This window comes from Elgaria multicarinata, chromosome 3, assembly GCF_023053635.1.
Source record: "Elgaria multicarinata webbii isolate HBS135686 ecotype San Diego chromosome 3, rElgMul1.1.pri, whole genome shotgun sequence".
Taxonomy (NCBI): Eukaryota; Metazoa; Chordata; class Lepidosauria; order Squamata; family Anguidae; genus Elgaria; species Elgaria multicarinata.
In genome coordinates, this window is record NC_086173.1 from 88,188,146 (window position 1) to 88,204,598 (window position 16,453).

The window sequence follows — 16,453 nt, forward strand, 5'->3', positions numbered from 1 at the left end:
CTTCTTCTCACTGGCCTTCCTTCTTCTCACATCAGTCCGTTGGTTTCTGTTCACCACTCTGCTGCTAAGATCATCTTCTTGGCTCGCCGCTCTGACCATGTAACTCCACTTCTGAAATCTCTTCATTGGCTTCCAATTCACTTCAGAATCCAATATAAACTTCTCCTGTTGACCTACAAAGCTTTTCACGGTCTAGCTCCTTCCTATCTCTCCTCTCTCATCTCACACTATTGCCCCGCTCGTGCTCTTCGCTCCTCTGATGCCATGTTTCTCACCTGCCCAAGGGTCTCTACTTCCCTTGCTCGGCTTCGTCCATTTTCTTCTGCTGCCCCTTATGCCTGGAACGCTCTTCCAGAACATTTGAGAACTACAAGTTCAACCGCAGCTTTTAAAGCTCAGCTAAAAACTTTTCTTTTTCCTAAAGCTTTTAAATCTTGATTTTGTTCTGACTTTATACTGTTAGTTTTACCCTACGCAGTGCCTGTTTACCCTACCCTGTGCCTGTTTGCATTCTCTTCCCCTCCTTATTGTTTTATTATGATTTTATTAGAATGTAAGCCTATGCGGCAGGGTCTTGCTATTTACTGTTTTACTCTGTACAGCACCATGTACATTGATGGTGCTATATAAATAAATAAATAAATAAATAATAATAATATCATGTTTTTATACTGTTTGTTTTATACTTTGAATGGTTTTAATTTTTGTGAACCACCAAGAAAACTTCGGCTATTGGGCAGTATAAAAATGCAATAAATAATCTGGAAACCCACTTCCTATGTAAACACCCAAGAATGAATCAGGGCAATGGCACCATAAAACCCCTTGTCTGGAAATGCCCCTGGTGGAAGTATCCTTAATATCATAAAGATCATATTTATGCTCTGAGGCTCAATGCAGACATAATATTCCCAAATGTTTAACAATGATTACCATTGTTAATTCCACTTTAGGGTTGATTCCTGCTTCGAGCAGGGGGTTGGACTCGATGGCCTTGTAGGCCCCTTCCAACTTTGCTATTCTATGATTCTATGATTCTATGATTAAGCTATTAGGAATTGGCTGCAGTGAGTAGGCTCTGTCCTTTCCCTCGACCCCGTTGAAGTGTGAATTCTCTCTTAGTAATTTTACCTTCACACTGACCTGTAAAAGACCACAAGTAATATATATGCCCCAAACCCCACATATTGTCAGCAAGAATTTAATGTTATGACATGTGACATTTCAATTTCATGAAATAATATTTGAAATACTAATAAAAAGTTTAGCAAATTTCCTACAGTTACCAGCTGGGTCTACCAGTGTGTCTGGATAATGTTGAGCTCCATTACTGCTAGCTCTGGATATCTAAAATCACAAGTCAGCCTCACAAAAAGCACAAGACTCACTTAGAAATAATAAGCTAGACATATACTTGGACAGCACTTCATCTGCCATTGGAGCCGTTACTTTCTTCCTTTCCCAGTCTTTCTATAGCTGTGGGAATACTAATACCAAAGCTTATTGCTTGGTCAAATGAAAGCTGTGTTTCAGGTTTCCAAGAAGAATCTCGGATCCACAAAGAAGTATGTGACATTACCCCACAGTTCTGTTCCCTTAGGTTGTAGGTCTAGTGAGTGCAGAAAGTTGGACTGAGTGGGTGTGACTGATGATGCTGTGAAAGGGGAGAGGAGTATAAATGGGGGAGTCTAGAGCTTGGTTAGGGGGTTGGTTAGTTGGTTGGCAGTGTCAGTTAGGATTGTCAGTGGTGTGGAGAGTGAAAGGAGATAAGATTTTAAGAGACTTAAGATTAACTTGAATTTGAAGTAACTAAGATCTGTTAAACAAAAATAAACATGTTATTTTGTTTTGTTACCTCAAACCACGTGTCTGCTTGGCTTTATCACCTGCTCTACAGTTACTATTGTAAACACTTTATATATAACCTTCAGCTTATTACATACACAGTAAAACCTTTTCAGATTCTAGCCTTTACCCTCTCATATGAGGGAAAGGTTGTGTTTTACCCTACCCTCAGGTTGTTCAAGTGGTGGCACTTGGCTTGAGGAGGGTTTGTGTGTGACAAGGCCTGGTGTGTGAGGCCTGTGTCATGACAAAGTGCCTTGTAGACCAATTTGTGGCCCCAAAGATTATCTTCTGATCACCTCCATCTAGAATAAATCTGAGTGGTTGGAAATCTACAGCCAGTGCTACTGCTCCTATGCTCTGCTAAGCATTCTCCTTTCTGTGCATCCTTCAGCCTCACAAAGCCCTGCCTACTCACCCACCCGACGAGCAGTTTCATTGCAGTCCTTACCATGCACAGAGATGTATCTTTTGTGGCAGTGTTTCTCGCTGTTCTCCCTGTTTTGCACTTCACACACGTAGTCTCCTTCATCTTCTAGTGAGATATTTGGGATGGTAAGTGTCAAAGCAGCATAATTGGAGTTGGGTTTGAAATGCAGCTCGCCTTGCATCTTAGTGGCATAGTGGTGGACATTTTTGCAATCCAGGACCAGGGGGTTTCCCTCTTCATCATGCAGTGTGGAGAGATTAAGCCGGTACCACTGTAGGTTCTCGTAGGTATAATTATCAGCATTGCAGCTTAGCCTCAGGTCTTGTCCCTCAATGGGCTCCTCTGAAGGCTGTGACTCAATTTCAAACCCATTTGGGATGGCTGCCAAGAACACAAGATAAGGAAACAAATGTGTGATTGAGACTTTAAGCAATAAAAGACTGTCTCTAATTTCACTTATAGGATACTGTTTTATCTATGCACTTGCAGTTGCATGCCTAAGGACTGTGCAAAGCCACTGATTATTTGTATGCATTTATTTAAATGCATGCACAAAGGAAGCTTCCTGAAGCCTGGGCTTACAATATCCTGGCCAAAAGGCAAGCTTTGCACTTTCAGCTTTGTCCAGACACACAGAAGGATGAAAGTGGTCATCCATGAACAAAACTGTAAAATAAACACTGCTAAGAGGAAACTACTATTATTGCACGACTATGATTTCAGAATTATATGATGCCAAGTTGATGTGTTACTTAAGAGAAGAACAATGCTAGGCATTGCACTGAAGCCTAGTCTCAAATTAAGATCAAGTCCCACTATCTCACTGTCAACTTGGTTGTGTTTCAAATTAGCTTCCCTTGGTAAACAAAGAAGCATTCCTATCTGCACATGCAGTAGTAATTTGTTAGAAAGATCAAAGCCCTTTGGGTGCAGGCACCCAATCACATCTAACTGTAGATATGATACATTTTTGAAGGGACAACCCCCCCACCCCGCCCAGCTACCTAAATAACGCTATCAAGACAACAGAGAGTCTATTCTGGGAGGAGGGCACTAGGGGGAGCTACTGCACCAGAAACATTTGGGAATTGCACACTCCAATATTTTATGGAAGAGAGCTTGAGTTTCTTCAGCCACAGGAGGCATGAGAGGGGAAATGGGCTCTATGACACCTCTCTCACTTTGCTACTCTAATCTGCAGCAGAGTCCAAGCTGGTTTTTAACCATCTATAACTTGAACATTTTATTCTGGATACAATCTTTATTTCAAAGACCCTGAATTTTCACTACACATGAAATCAATATGAAATTCTAATTCAGCCTACAGCACACTCAAATATGACATTTGAAAAGGGAAAATTTTAAGATACAAATTCTAAAATCTGTACGAAAACTCATTTTTCAGCTACAAATCTCTAATTTTGGTCATGATCCTGATTTTGGGTGGCAAATGTGTGGTTCTAGTGGCAGAATTCTAATGGTAAAACGAAAACATGAGTAGCAAAATTAGAGTTTCACCATCAAAATGAAAGTTTTATAAATGTTTCTGACAACTCATATATCATGAACTGGAGTGGATATATTTTGAAGTGGGGCAAAATTTTAGTTCTGCACTAGCCTTTGATATTAAGTGATCCACACTTTCCAGTGATGTCTGTATCTTCATTCTCTAGGGAGCCTATAAATACATGTACTAATACAAGGCATTGTTTCCAGACTGTGAGCACATGATGCCAGTAATGCTGTAATAAACACTCTCAATTCAATGGTTCCCAATGGTTCCCCCCCCCAAATCTCTCTCTCTCTCTACGAATCCTTCAAATATTTGTGAATTGCCTGTTTGAGCAAATGTCATACACAAAAATAAAGGAGTGAGCCCCTTTGCTTTATGATACTCACTAGTTACATAGAAATAGATCAGCCGTTCATCACGACCAACTTTGTTGGAGGCTACACACTTGTACATGACAGAAACGTTGGCTTCTTGGATGATCAAATTGCTGACCGTCTGGTAAAGAAAGAGAATGGCAACATGAATGGCATTTAAAATGGAGGAATGCTGGGCCTTCTTCTCCACTCCTTAAACTTCCAGGAGTGAGGATAATGCCTTCCCCAACCAACTGCCTCAGATGTTTGGGGCAGCATTCCTGACCAGAGGCCATACTGGCCAAGGCTGATGGGAGATGTAATCCAAAACATCTGGAGTATACCAAATTGTGGAAGGCAGCTCTTTTAGCATCTCTATCCTGCGGGGAATTGCTTAATGAGATATTTACAGCTAGATCTGTACCATTCATCTCTATGTTTATATAGTTTCCCGTGTCTGTGTGTTTCGTTTTACTAATCATTTGCTCATCATTAAGTATTATATTATGATCTCCATTCACCACTTCCCGCGGCTGGAATGCTGCTGTTGCAATAAGAGTCTCCTTTCAATAAAAAGGGTTAAACCGGGGGCAGCACACTTTATTTATGAGCTGCCTCCTAGTTACAGGGAACTAGGATGGAAGAGGATTTACACAAACAGACAATGCATACTAAACTGACAAAGAATTTGGGCCAAGCAGAGGGCAAGAACAAATAAGTGTGTGCACCAGATAAATACCATCCTTTGTGCCTATTTTAAGAGGGATTACATATGTAGTGAAAACAGCACAACCTCGTCACAGCAGAAACAACAGAATGCATGAAAAATGGCTGGTGGGAACACACCCTACAGTTTATTGAATTCTTTGGATCATATGTGGTAGGATAGATCATTACGCAAAATGTACTTGTTTAAGTATTATTATTATTTACATTTCTATACCACCCCATAGCTGAAGCTCTGTGGATGGTTTACAAAAGATTAAAACATTACATCGATAACGTAATTATATTTATACATTAATTATGACTATACAGTAAAAGCTGTCGGCACAGCTTCTGACCAGTCCAACTGAACCAATGCCATATTTGACAAAATTTGCGGTGTAGACACGTGTGGTGATTGCACAATGTCTATCATTTAGATTCAGTTTTAATTGTATTGCTCTAGATGAGCAGTGAACTGTATGGATACAGAGGTGAGTTATTGCCCTGGAGATTAGATAATAAGACAACTGAAGCGAATGATCCACCATTTCGACAGCTTTAGACTGGAGCAGAAAAAAAGGAAACACAAGTGTCTTTTCATCCTCTTTCCATGCTTCTGATGTAACGTTCCATCTCACCATCGGGGTAATATATGGGTCCTTCCTTCGCACATTACACACAAAATGTGAAAAGAAGATTTCACCTGTGCTTCTTCTTTTTCTACTTCTGTGCAACGGCCAAAGCCATTTTAGATTACAGTTCTTTTCCAACGTTTCTCCATAAATAAAAGGAATTGATCCGATGAGTTTGTATGAGCATAAGGCCGTGATGCTGCTATCTTTGAGGGGACCTTGGGCAAGGGGATCTCTGAGGTTTCCTCCTACATTGTGCTGCCCTGCCCCTTCCAGAATTGCCACTTCCACTTTGTCCAGCCAACTTACACTTATGCACGTTCTCCCTTGCTGTGCCGTTCTCGTTACTAGCCGCTCTCCTCCCCCTCCAATGCTTACCCAGCCCCTCTTGCTTATCAAGCACTGTCAGAAAGGAGGTTTGTTTCTGCTCAGCCAAGCAACGGGCCCACGTGGCTGGCCAGGCACTTTACTGAGCAGTGGGCCAGGCCTGCCACAACCATGTTTTAAGAAGGAAAAAAGGAAAGGACAAAAGGGAAGAAGGAGGAGGAGGAGGAGGAGGAGGAGGCCGCCCTGAGATCCCAGTGATAATAGGGAAAGATATAAATGTTTTAATATTTTTTTTAATAAATAAGAAGGGGGAATCCCCTTCCCTAAGGGAGTGGGGAAGGATAAGCTTCAGGCCCTGTTCTTCTCTCCCCAGCAGCTTAGCAGGGGGTGGTGGGAAGGGAAGGGGGATCCCAAAAAAGAGTTGTGCAGTGGTAGACATGCTGACCAGCCAAGTGCTGGAGCAAGCTCACCTGGTGCTTGGCTGAACAGCCCATTTACTGTCACACAACTGTTTTTTTAAGAGGAAAAAGGAGCCCCTTCCCATCCCAACACCACCTCATTAAGCTGGAGGGAAGAAATGGTGGAGTGAATGCGGGACCATCTTTGTCACTTTGTCTTTCATCCACCCCAGTCTCCACTTAACAGGCTGGAACTAGAACAGGAAAGGGTTCCTTTTTCTTTTTTGGACCCCACCCCCAGCTCAGTAGTGGCAGGCACGCTGATCAGCAAAATGCCTACAAGTTGGCTGCAGCCACATGGGCCTGTTTCACTTTTCAGAGTACCTCCCTGGCACAGAGGCACTCTGGGAAACTAAGATGGTGGCAGGTGTGTCTGGGCCAGCTCAGCAGACCCTTCACTGAACAGCATGCCTGGGGCCACCGAACAGTTTCCCCCCCTCTCGGGAGTTGCTTGGGGGCCCTCTGGGCTCCAGGGGCCCAGATATCTGCCCAAAGGTACGTGGCTAACTTGCTATTTACTGTGTTATCTGTACAGCACCATGTACATTGATGGTGCTATATAAATAAATAAATAAATAAATAAATAAATTAATAATAATAATAATAATAAGCAATATACAAAAGTCCAGAGAACAGTCGTGGGGGCACATGATGCTTTTACTATTAAAGCTAAGGAATTTTTACAATGGAAAGTACCTGGGTGGGAGACTGCCTAGTACTACATTAAGAAACACTTAGTTTCCAAAAGGAAGAGTGGGATTTGTTTATATAATTTCTTTATAAAACCACTGCTATCCTGCCTTTTAGCCCCTCAGCTGAAATACACACACACTCTCATAGATAACACAAATACTCAAAAAATTCACCTGACATCACGCCTCCATATGCTTCAAGCTGATAAAGTTATTCAGTTTAGCCCCACTACTTGAATATTCTCCTATCTTTCTGGGAAGAGATAACACTGAGTATTTTAAATTCTCAGTGAGTTTTTGCCCACCGATTCCTGTGATGTAGTCCCCTCAGCTTTGTTTGAATTTTTAATTGTCTGGTGGAAGTGAAACGAACGATGATCCCAATTGAAAGAAAACACCTCTTGCTACTACAGCAGCATTTACTAATCTACCAGTGGTAAAAGCTTTGAAGGCCTGACCGTCAGCGATTTTCTTACAACACTCCTAGGAATATTCATTTAGGGTTACATCCAGAATCCTCATTCAACCAGCAGAAGGATACTGCTTGTGGAATGGGAATTCTCCTCCCACCAGCCCCTTCCCCAATGTCCACCAACCCTCTGGAGCAGATCTGGAGGGTGCGAGGAGGGGAGGAGGCTGCATGGGGAAGGAGAGGACATGGAAGTCCCACTCTGCAGGCAGAACACAAATTCTGGATCTAAGCCTTATTTATTTATTAAGGGTGCAATACTATTCATGTTTCGACAGAAAAAAACTCCTACAATTCCCAGTATTCCCCAGCCAACACACACACACACACACACACACTGTTATGCATAATGAAAGGCAAAACAGCTTTGGGAGTCAACATCCACCAGCGTCACCCCCCCCCCCAAATAAAAGCATTAGAAAGGAATATATGCAAAATGACTATACCAAGTAATATTACAAAATGCACTTGATTATTATTAGGATAGGTTCAGAAAAACAATCCGTTTCTTGGTTAAGCCATTAGTCCAGATTGAAAGAGAACAAGAAATATGTTTCTTTCCTTCCTATCATCCCTTTTGGCCCTTCTGTGAGGAACTCCCTGACTGTGGCAATGGAACAGGAAGTGATTTTTTGAGGGGCGTATGAAAACAGGAAGTGACTTCAGGATACTGGGAACCATTTGTTTGTTCTTTAGCCTGCATCACTATTATGTGCGTGTGTTCGCTTACTGACATTGTCACCTAGAACGGGAAACTAGTCATAGAAAAGTATGCATGACTCTTATTCTTACTAGGGAGGATGGAAAGAAACAGCTTTTAAATGCTGGCTAGTCTTTGGCAGGGCCACATATCACGAGAGAGAGAGAGAGCCCTTCCAGAGAGGAAATGCAGCGTAAGATTCTCACATGTCAAAGTGACACCTCATGCACTTTAATTCACATATTTGTACTGGCATCGTGTTCAGGGCCAAACTACATGTGACAACAGCAGACAGGTTTGGAGCTGAATTCACAGGAAGTGGGGCAGGCAGGCAGGTGAGGGGGTACTAGATTTAAAGCACAACATGGAACAGAAGAGAGAGAGCTGAACTGTCATTGTCTGTGCTTTTCATTCCCTTAAACACTGTGCCTCAACTGTTTTCTCCTCAGAGGTGTTCTGAAATTGGAAGTAATTCTTTCCAGGACAAAAAATATTAAAGGCACTTCGGGCTTAAAGATACTTCTGGTATCTGTTCTTATGGAATGATCTTTGGAATGATTCCTGCATATTTACTACATGAAAAAGTTTTATTAAAGTGTATCATCCATGCAACTTTGTTCAGGGATGATCTTTGCATTCCATCCATGGAATTGTTTTTGAACAATTAGTGCATAGCCTTACCTTCTAATCTAATGTTAATCCATTATTATTATTATTATTATTATTATTATTATTATTATTATGAATACAACATATATTCAGTACTGAATTTAATGAAAGCAAAGCAAATTTGGACCCATGGGTAATATCCAACAAATGTCCTACTTAGAGTAGACCTATTGAAATGAATAGAACTTAAGTTAGTCATGACTAACTCAAGACTCATTCATTTCAATAGGTCTAGTCTAAGTAGGACTTGCATTGGATATTACCTGCCACTTCTAAGTGAGTAAGTGGCTCCCTTTACACATTGAGATAACATCATTCCAAATTTGCCAGTGTGTCAGATTTCTGGCTATTATGCTTAAGTCAGGCCAGGATGATTCATTGGATGATGATTCGGAGACCGTGGAGCCTCACAACCCTGTGCATCATCCTGACACCCCCAGAATCTCCAGGGAAGCTATACTGCGTACTCCAGTACTGGTGAACTCTGAGGAATCCCTGGATGGGGCCCCTGAGGACTAAAATCCCCTGCAGAGTTTGAGGAGGAGGCTGTACTGACACTAGAAGGTGGAGGTACAAACTGCCATCCAGAGGCAAAACACGCACCTCAAGAACTGCAGCAACCAGGCGCCTCAGGAGTAAAGGACTCCTCATGAGAAGGGCCCTCCTCATGAGCAGTACTTCTTACACAACAATGCTGATAGCTGCCTTTGGATCCCTCCTTGACTCTGCTTCTTGAATTGTGTTTGTATCTGACTGCTTGCCTGTGTTTTGACCTTGAGCGTCCCTCAGACCTTTCTCTTGGAACTCTCCCTGCCTGCTAATACCGTGCTTGACCATTTGTCTGTTTATTATCTTGCTATTGGATTTGCCCCTCAATTGCCTTAATATGGAGTCAAGCCCAAGGACTGTCAATATGCGGGGAAAGCCCTCTGGTGGCTGTGGATCTGCACAGTGTTGCTTAGATGACACAAGCACAGATTTGCAGCCACCACAATGGGGCTTCTCCACAATGCTGCGATTTGAAAAAGCCAGGGATTTACCCCGACTTTTTCAAACAGAGTGATACCAATATGGTGCTCCTGCTGTCCGACGTTGCTGTGGAGCCAATCCGGGGTCAACCTGGGGGCAGTGCCTGGAGGAAGGTGACCAGCAATTGGTCACCTTCCACCAGAAAGAGGGCGGGGGCAGCTCTGGTACACAGATGGCCACCCAGAAGCCCTGCACTTCCTCCTTGGCATTGGGTTTACCCGCTGCTGCCATGGGAGAGGGAAGGCACAGGGTTTGAGACGAAGGTGGCACCAACTCAGGGCCATGAAGATAGCCCCCCAGCCTAAGTGGGACAGAGGACCATTCACATAGATCTGTTGCATTCTTATCCTTTGAATAATACAACATTTCACTAGTGCTCAACAGATGTTTAGCTTCATAGTTATAGGTGGCAACACTTAGTAAGCGCAACCCTCCAATTATTAACTGACTATTGTGTAATGTCTGCTTATATTTTCCTAACTATACAAATGTCCTAATCACCTTTTGACATATCTATAATGTTTATTTGAAAAGTCAATCCCAGCTTTGGATAATCTGTGGGTGCACTTTCTATGACCCAGAGAGCAGGGGTGGGCAACTTTTTTCCTGTCGCAGGTGGGGTAATCTTTCAGAGGCTGCAGGTCCACAGTGAAGCCAACAGTAAACAGTGTCAACACCCAAAGTGGTGACTTTTCTCTTTTTGCCACCCTCTTTTCTCTCACACCCTCTTCCTTTCCATGCAGGATGGCTGCCAAGGAGGGGACATATCACTCTTGTGACCTGAATTGAGGTTTTGAAAATAGGCTTTTGAAAATAGGCCATGGGCTGCCACAGGTTGCCCAGTCCTGATCTAGACAAATGAACGACGTATCAAATTAAAGCATAAAATGTGAAGAGTAGTATTTCTGCCAACATGACTCCAAAATGACATAAGCACCATGAGAGACAAAACCCTGAGGAAATGCAGGCTGCAGAACTTGAAACTTCCATAGGTGTCGGCTACAGCTTGGCATCCTTATATTGAAACAAAACCTTCCTATTGGTTGGCTTAGCTCTTGAGGTGTTATGGAATGTCTCTGAGTATTCTAGCTGCCAGACGTTTTAAAAATAAACAACCTATCGGCATTCTAAGCCGAGTGACCAGAGGAAGGTCGATTGCAAGGAAGGCAGAGGAGGGGCAGCAATATCACGATAATAGTCGACTGTTTGAATGTGTGAATGAGATTTATGAGAGCATGAATGGGAAATGGATACAGAAGAAATTACAAACAGGTTCCCACTTGTACACACTTTTGCTTATCAGGGCTTCTATCACAATGGCTGTAAATTGAGAAAAGTTCATCTTGATGGCCCAAATTCAGCTGATTCACAATAATTTTAATCCTGACCATTCCATCTAGCCTTTTTTTAGTTATCCAATAATGTATTCTGAGTATTGATTATCTGAGATCTTTCATTGCCCAGATTCCTAAGTTATTGAAAACTGATTTTACCAAAAAACAAAACAACAACAACAACAAAACAACAACAATAACACAATCCCCTATCCTCTTCAAATCAATAATGATTTAAAGAAGGGGAGTAGAGAACAGTGGAAATCCATTTCTGGAAAATGAGGTATGCTAGGCTTAAAGTAAGAAGGAAGGAGAAAATATTTCTCCAGTTCAGCTTAGCAGAGATAAGCAGAAGCTGTATGTGAGCCATTGATCTGTTTTGTACGACATGACAACCCACCATGGGTGATTATCTATGGTGGGTCGTCATGATGTCAGAACTTGATGCAGTTCCTGCAGGTGGGATTTTTTTTTCATGAACAACCCCTTGATAACCCATGGCTTGTTGGGTTGCTTAGGGTGGCTTGTTCTGATGTTTGAACTCAACAGGGCAACTTCATCATGAGTTGCTGGGATCAGCTAGAGAGCTGCCTGGCAAGAGAAGCAAACACCTCTGCCCCGCCCCGCGATTTTGCCACTATCATTCTACCTCATTGCTTCTCAGTGTGCTATGTCCTGTGCTTCTAAAAATCTAGAAGAACGGACACCAGAAAGTGTCCTGAACACCTTCACAACCTTTTAAAAAAATGTTCTTGCACAAGTGCACACATTTGAAAGTCCACGGCTGTAACATTTACATCATTTCTCCCTCTGCTTTACTGCTCTGCCATATAATTTGTGTATCTTTACCAATCTCACTCACTGTTCTACCTTGAAATATGGGTATCTTTACCAATCCCCCTCAGATGTCTGCCTTGAAATGTGCATATCTTTACTGATTCCCTTCACTCCCTGCTTTGCCTTGAAATTTGCATATGTTTTCCTTGAATTTGTGTATCTATCTTGATCTTCCTGACTCCCTGCTCTGTTGTGAAATTTGTGGATTTTTACTGATCCCCATCACTGCTCTGTAATGCATTCATATATCTGACAGCTAACAACAGAGACCAGTGGAAGGAAGTGACAAGCATGAAGGGGGTCAAGGCAGCCAAAATCAGCTGGAGGCTGCAGGAGAAAGAGCTTTTCAGATGGGTATAATTGGTAGTACCTGAAGCAAAGTTTTTTTTTTTAAAGGTGCTGGCTACCAAGGCAAGTGCAGAAGTGGAAGATGAAATTGACAAGGACATTGACAAGAGGAGGGTATCAGTATGCTGAGCAAAGTAGTGGACAGGCGCTCTTGTGAACTTGCGCAAGACTCCATTTTTTTAAGTTTGTGAATGCATTACCATGTTCATAAGGCCTCAGAAAATTAATTGCATTTGGCAATCTGATGCAAGGGTGGGAGGAGTTTCCCTCAGTAGCCACCACCCCAGGGGACCAACTGTTTAGTGATTCATGGTCTTGTAGCCTCCAGAGTCAATAATGCTGAAATGCTACTAGGAAAACTACCTGGCAAGATTTCCAGGCCATGCTAAATAACCCAGAGACAGGCAGACCATGAATGGGAATACATGTACATTGTTCACTTCAAATCTAAGTCTTGTATGGATTCTACTTTGGGCTAACACATAACATCATTTTGGGCTCATTTTTACTATAATACAGTTGAAGTTTTATATGGTGAAGTCGTACAGGATTTTCAACATATAATTTCACCATGAAGAGGAAGAGCTACCTTTTCATATCAAATTGTAATTGTTTCTCCAAACCAACACTCACCACATCCTCACTCAGTCCACCTCTGCATCCTGTTTTTGGGATGTAGTACACTTCTATTTGGAGATGCATTGCAACAGTTGCATAACTGGCTGACCACGTGGAGAAGCCAACTCAGGCTGATTTCTTGTTCAAAATCAGCCCTGAGAAGGCTCCATCTCATGAGTTTGAAGTGTCTCTCTTCTTGTCCCTTCCAACACAGAAAGGAAACAGAGAAATGGCCTCACCTTGTTCCTTCCTTCCACAAACTCTGTCCAGGTGTCAATGCTCTCAATGGGGTTCACAGCATCCAGCTGCGACACATCCTTCCAGTCCTTACACTCGGGCATCCGGTCCCGCTGATGCCGTCGTACAGCCCTCCGACGGCTACTGTTTACCCAGAAGTCATGATAGAGAAAGCAATGGAGAGAAACGGAAGAACTTGTTAGCAGGGTAAGGACCTATTGAGATGGTTGCAAGACAAACAGTCAGTACTGGATATAATATAACCATTAGGAAAAAAAGGTAACTAAAATGGTGGTGGTGGCAGTGATGGGAACATGACAGGGGTTTATAAAATCATGCATGGTCTGGAGACCACTTCCTCCCTCTCCAATAATATTTAAACACAGGGTCATCAAGTGAAATTGATTGGCAGCAGGAGATTCAGAACAGATACATGGAAGTATTTCTTCACACAATGCAAAATTCATGCAATTTGCTCCATAATATGTGATGATGGACGCTAACTCAAAGAGGTTTAAAAGTGGATCAACAAATTCATGGAGGGTTGGCCTATGTATGGCTGTCAGTCATGTTAGCTGTCTGGAACCCTGATGTTTAGGGGTAGTATGCCACTGGATACCACTTTCTGGAGAGCAAGAGCAGAAGAAGGCTATTGCCTTCATATCCTGCTGATGGGCTTCTTTGAGGCATTTGGTTGGCCACTGTGGGAAGTGGGGTGCTTTACTAGATGGACCATTGGTGTCATCTGGAAGGGTTCTTCTTCTAAGTTATGGGGAACCATAATGAGTTCTTGGAGTTCAAGCATTTTGTACACAGAAGCAAATAACATAGGTGTATAAGAAGCAAGTATTGTGGATAAGAGTAAATGTGTTCCTAACAGGATAGCCCCCAGCCCTATCCAAGAATACAGAGGCTACACAGGCTTTCTTTAGAGGTGATGAATGGACAGAACTTTACTGTCCATCCTGTAGCCAGAGTGAAAATTTGTTTTAAAAACAGGAAATTATGATGAAGCTGCTTGCATCCTCTGGAGCTGGGATAAGCAGAAACATTGTGGCCTTGGGAGACAGTGCTCATAATTCACCAGCTCCTCTTCTTCCTGACAGGGCCACAAAGCATTCTGAAAGGACTGGAAATGCCCTAGTTTCCTCAACCAGGCAAAGAGCACATTTATGGCATTAGTATTTTTTATAGATACCCGCTTCCTCCTGGGCCAATAATGTTCCCAGTCACATTCCTCTCTACCTTGAAGGCCTCTGTCTATCTTTTTTGCCTCAATAATAATAGACTTTCCCTGTCAAATGTCCTCGCCTGAGGAAGAGGGTGCAGCTTGACTCCCATATATTAATCCCCTTGAATAGGGATAGAGGCCCTGCAACTGTCCTTGTTTTTCAGAGGATCCCATAACTTCTTTTATCCCTTAGCCACCTTGAGCACCATTTTGTTTGGTGGAAAGATGGGGTGACATCAAATAAATAAATAAATAAAAATATCACCAGAACTTTTTGTGGTGTGAAAATTGCAGGTGGTACCCATAGATTTGTTTTTTATGGGATACTGTTCCAGTAAGCAACAAAGGCATTGAAACACATTTTTGGAAACTTTGCATCATACTCCCATCGATCTTCTATTTCTTTTAATTGGCAGTGGCACCATTTCCTAACTTGTAATTTTCTACCAGCTGCATAAATTTTGTGCAGCAAAACAAACAGGAAAACCCACAGATCTGTCATTGCAGTCATTTCTGCCTGCATTGTGCCTGTACAGCAGGATGGTTTGTGTTCTTTCTGCCATTTGCATGATCAGAAGTAAAAATATTTTAGAGGATAACAAAACTTTATGGCAGTACCCACTGCAGCAGGCACAGTTAGCACAGCACCACTGTTTTGCTAGATGTCTATAAATTGCGCTAGCTACCTATTGGCTACAGGGCCAGTTTAATGTTTTGGTACTAGTGTATAGAGCCCTAAACAACTTGGGAGCAGGATACCTAAGAGAGCGCCTTCTCCCTTACCAACCTGCCCAATCACTGAGATTGTCGGAGGGCCTGCTCCTGGTGGTTCCATGTGGACCTGTGGCCTGACTGGAATCCACCAGGAGAAGAGCCTTTAGTGTAGGGGCCCCTTCTCTGTGGAACTCTCTGCCCCTGGAGGTCAGGCCAACACTAGACTGCTTCCAGCAGCTCCTGAAAACATCTCTGTTTCGAGACGCCTTCCCCAACTGACTAGCCACTGGTTTTTTTTCTGGTTCCTTTGTTCTTTTAAAATTGAATAATTTCAATTTGCTTTTTTAATCTTCTTTCTTTTACTGTTTATATATCTATGTTCACCACTCTGGAATCTGTGTTAGATAATTGAACAGTATATAAATGTTGTAAATAAAACAAACAAATAAATAATATATATAAAGATGGGAGAAACAGACACTTATTAATAGCTTATTCTTCATGTTGGAACATTGCATTCATTGATCTTTTTCTGCTCCATTCAACCTGTCAAATGGCTGAGCATTTCACAAATTGCCTTTTCATGCAGCTGTTGCCTAAGCCAAATTATTCGCATTTGCTTCTCAGCACTGCTTAAACGGGATCTATAGGCTAACCAGTTTTGGAACACTGAAGATCAACCTAGACGTGATGCAGGGGGCTGGTTTCAAGGTCTGACTCTCCTGCTTTTTCTAAAGCCATAAAAGTGACCCTAGGGCTCCTACTCAGATTGAGATTGCAGCAGTGTAGAAAGGGAGGTTAACTCTTCTCCGATTTAAACCACCCCATCCCAGGTGCCATGTGTTCCCCTGGGGCAAAAACATACAGGTACCAATATGGCACCTCTTTATTTCCCCCACGCTGGGAAAATAATAGCTTCAAGAGCGAGCAGCGAATTTTAAATCCACAACACAGCAATTCTAATCAAAATCAGAGCCCTCTGTACTTGCTTTCCCCTCCACTTTTCTTTTTAAAAGCACACCTGGGTGATCGAGTCCAGCCTTTCCCAACCTAGTGCCCTACAGGGGGATTCTGGGTGTTGTAGTCGAACACACCTGGAAGCCACCAAGATGAGAAGGCTGATCTAGCTAGGATTGGAGCTAAGAGTTCAGCCAGTCCTCCAGTGACCAGAGAATTGTAATGAAAGCACAGGAAGGAAAAAGCCCAATAAGAACATTCCACGCAGACCTCACCAGCAACATACATTCCCGTTCCAAGAAGAAAAGCCTGCTCTTAACCCATTTCCTTGTGTTGCTCCTGGAAAAGTCTA

At 42.5% G+C, this 16,453-nt stretch overlaps 1 protein-coding gene across 1 annotated transcript in view; it reads right to left on the minus strand.

Moving 5' to 3' along the window:
- Window positions 1-16,453, minus strand: part of FLT4 (fms related receptor tyrosine kinase 4) — a 126,355-nt gene that overhangs the window by 30,660 nt on the left and 79,242 nt on the right. The window contains exons 11-13 of the mRNA XM_063120850.1: window positions 13,202-13,343; window positions 4,175-4,283; window positions 2,297-2,656 (exon numbers count right to left, since the gene is read on the minus strand). Coding sequence (XP_062976920.1) covers window positions 2,297-2,656; window positions 4,175-4,283; window positions 13,202-13,343 — 611 coding nt within the window. The remainder of the gene's footprint in view (window positions 1-2,296; window positions 2,657-4,174; window positions 4,284-13,201; window positions 13,344-16,453) is intronic.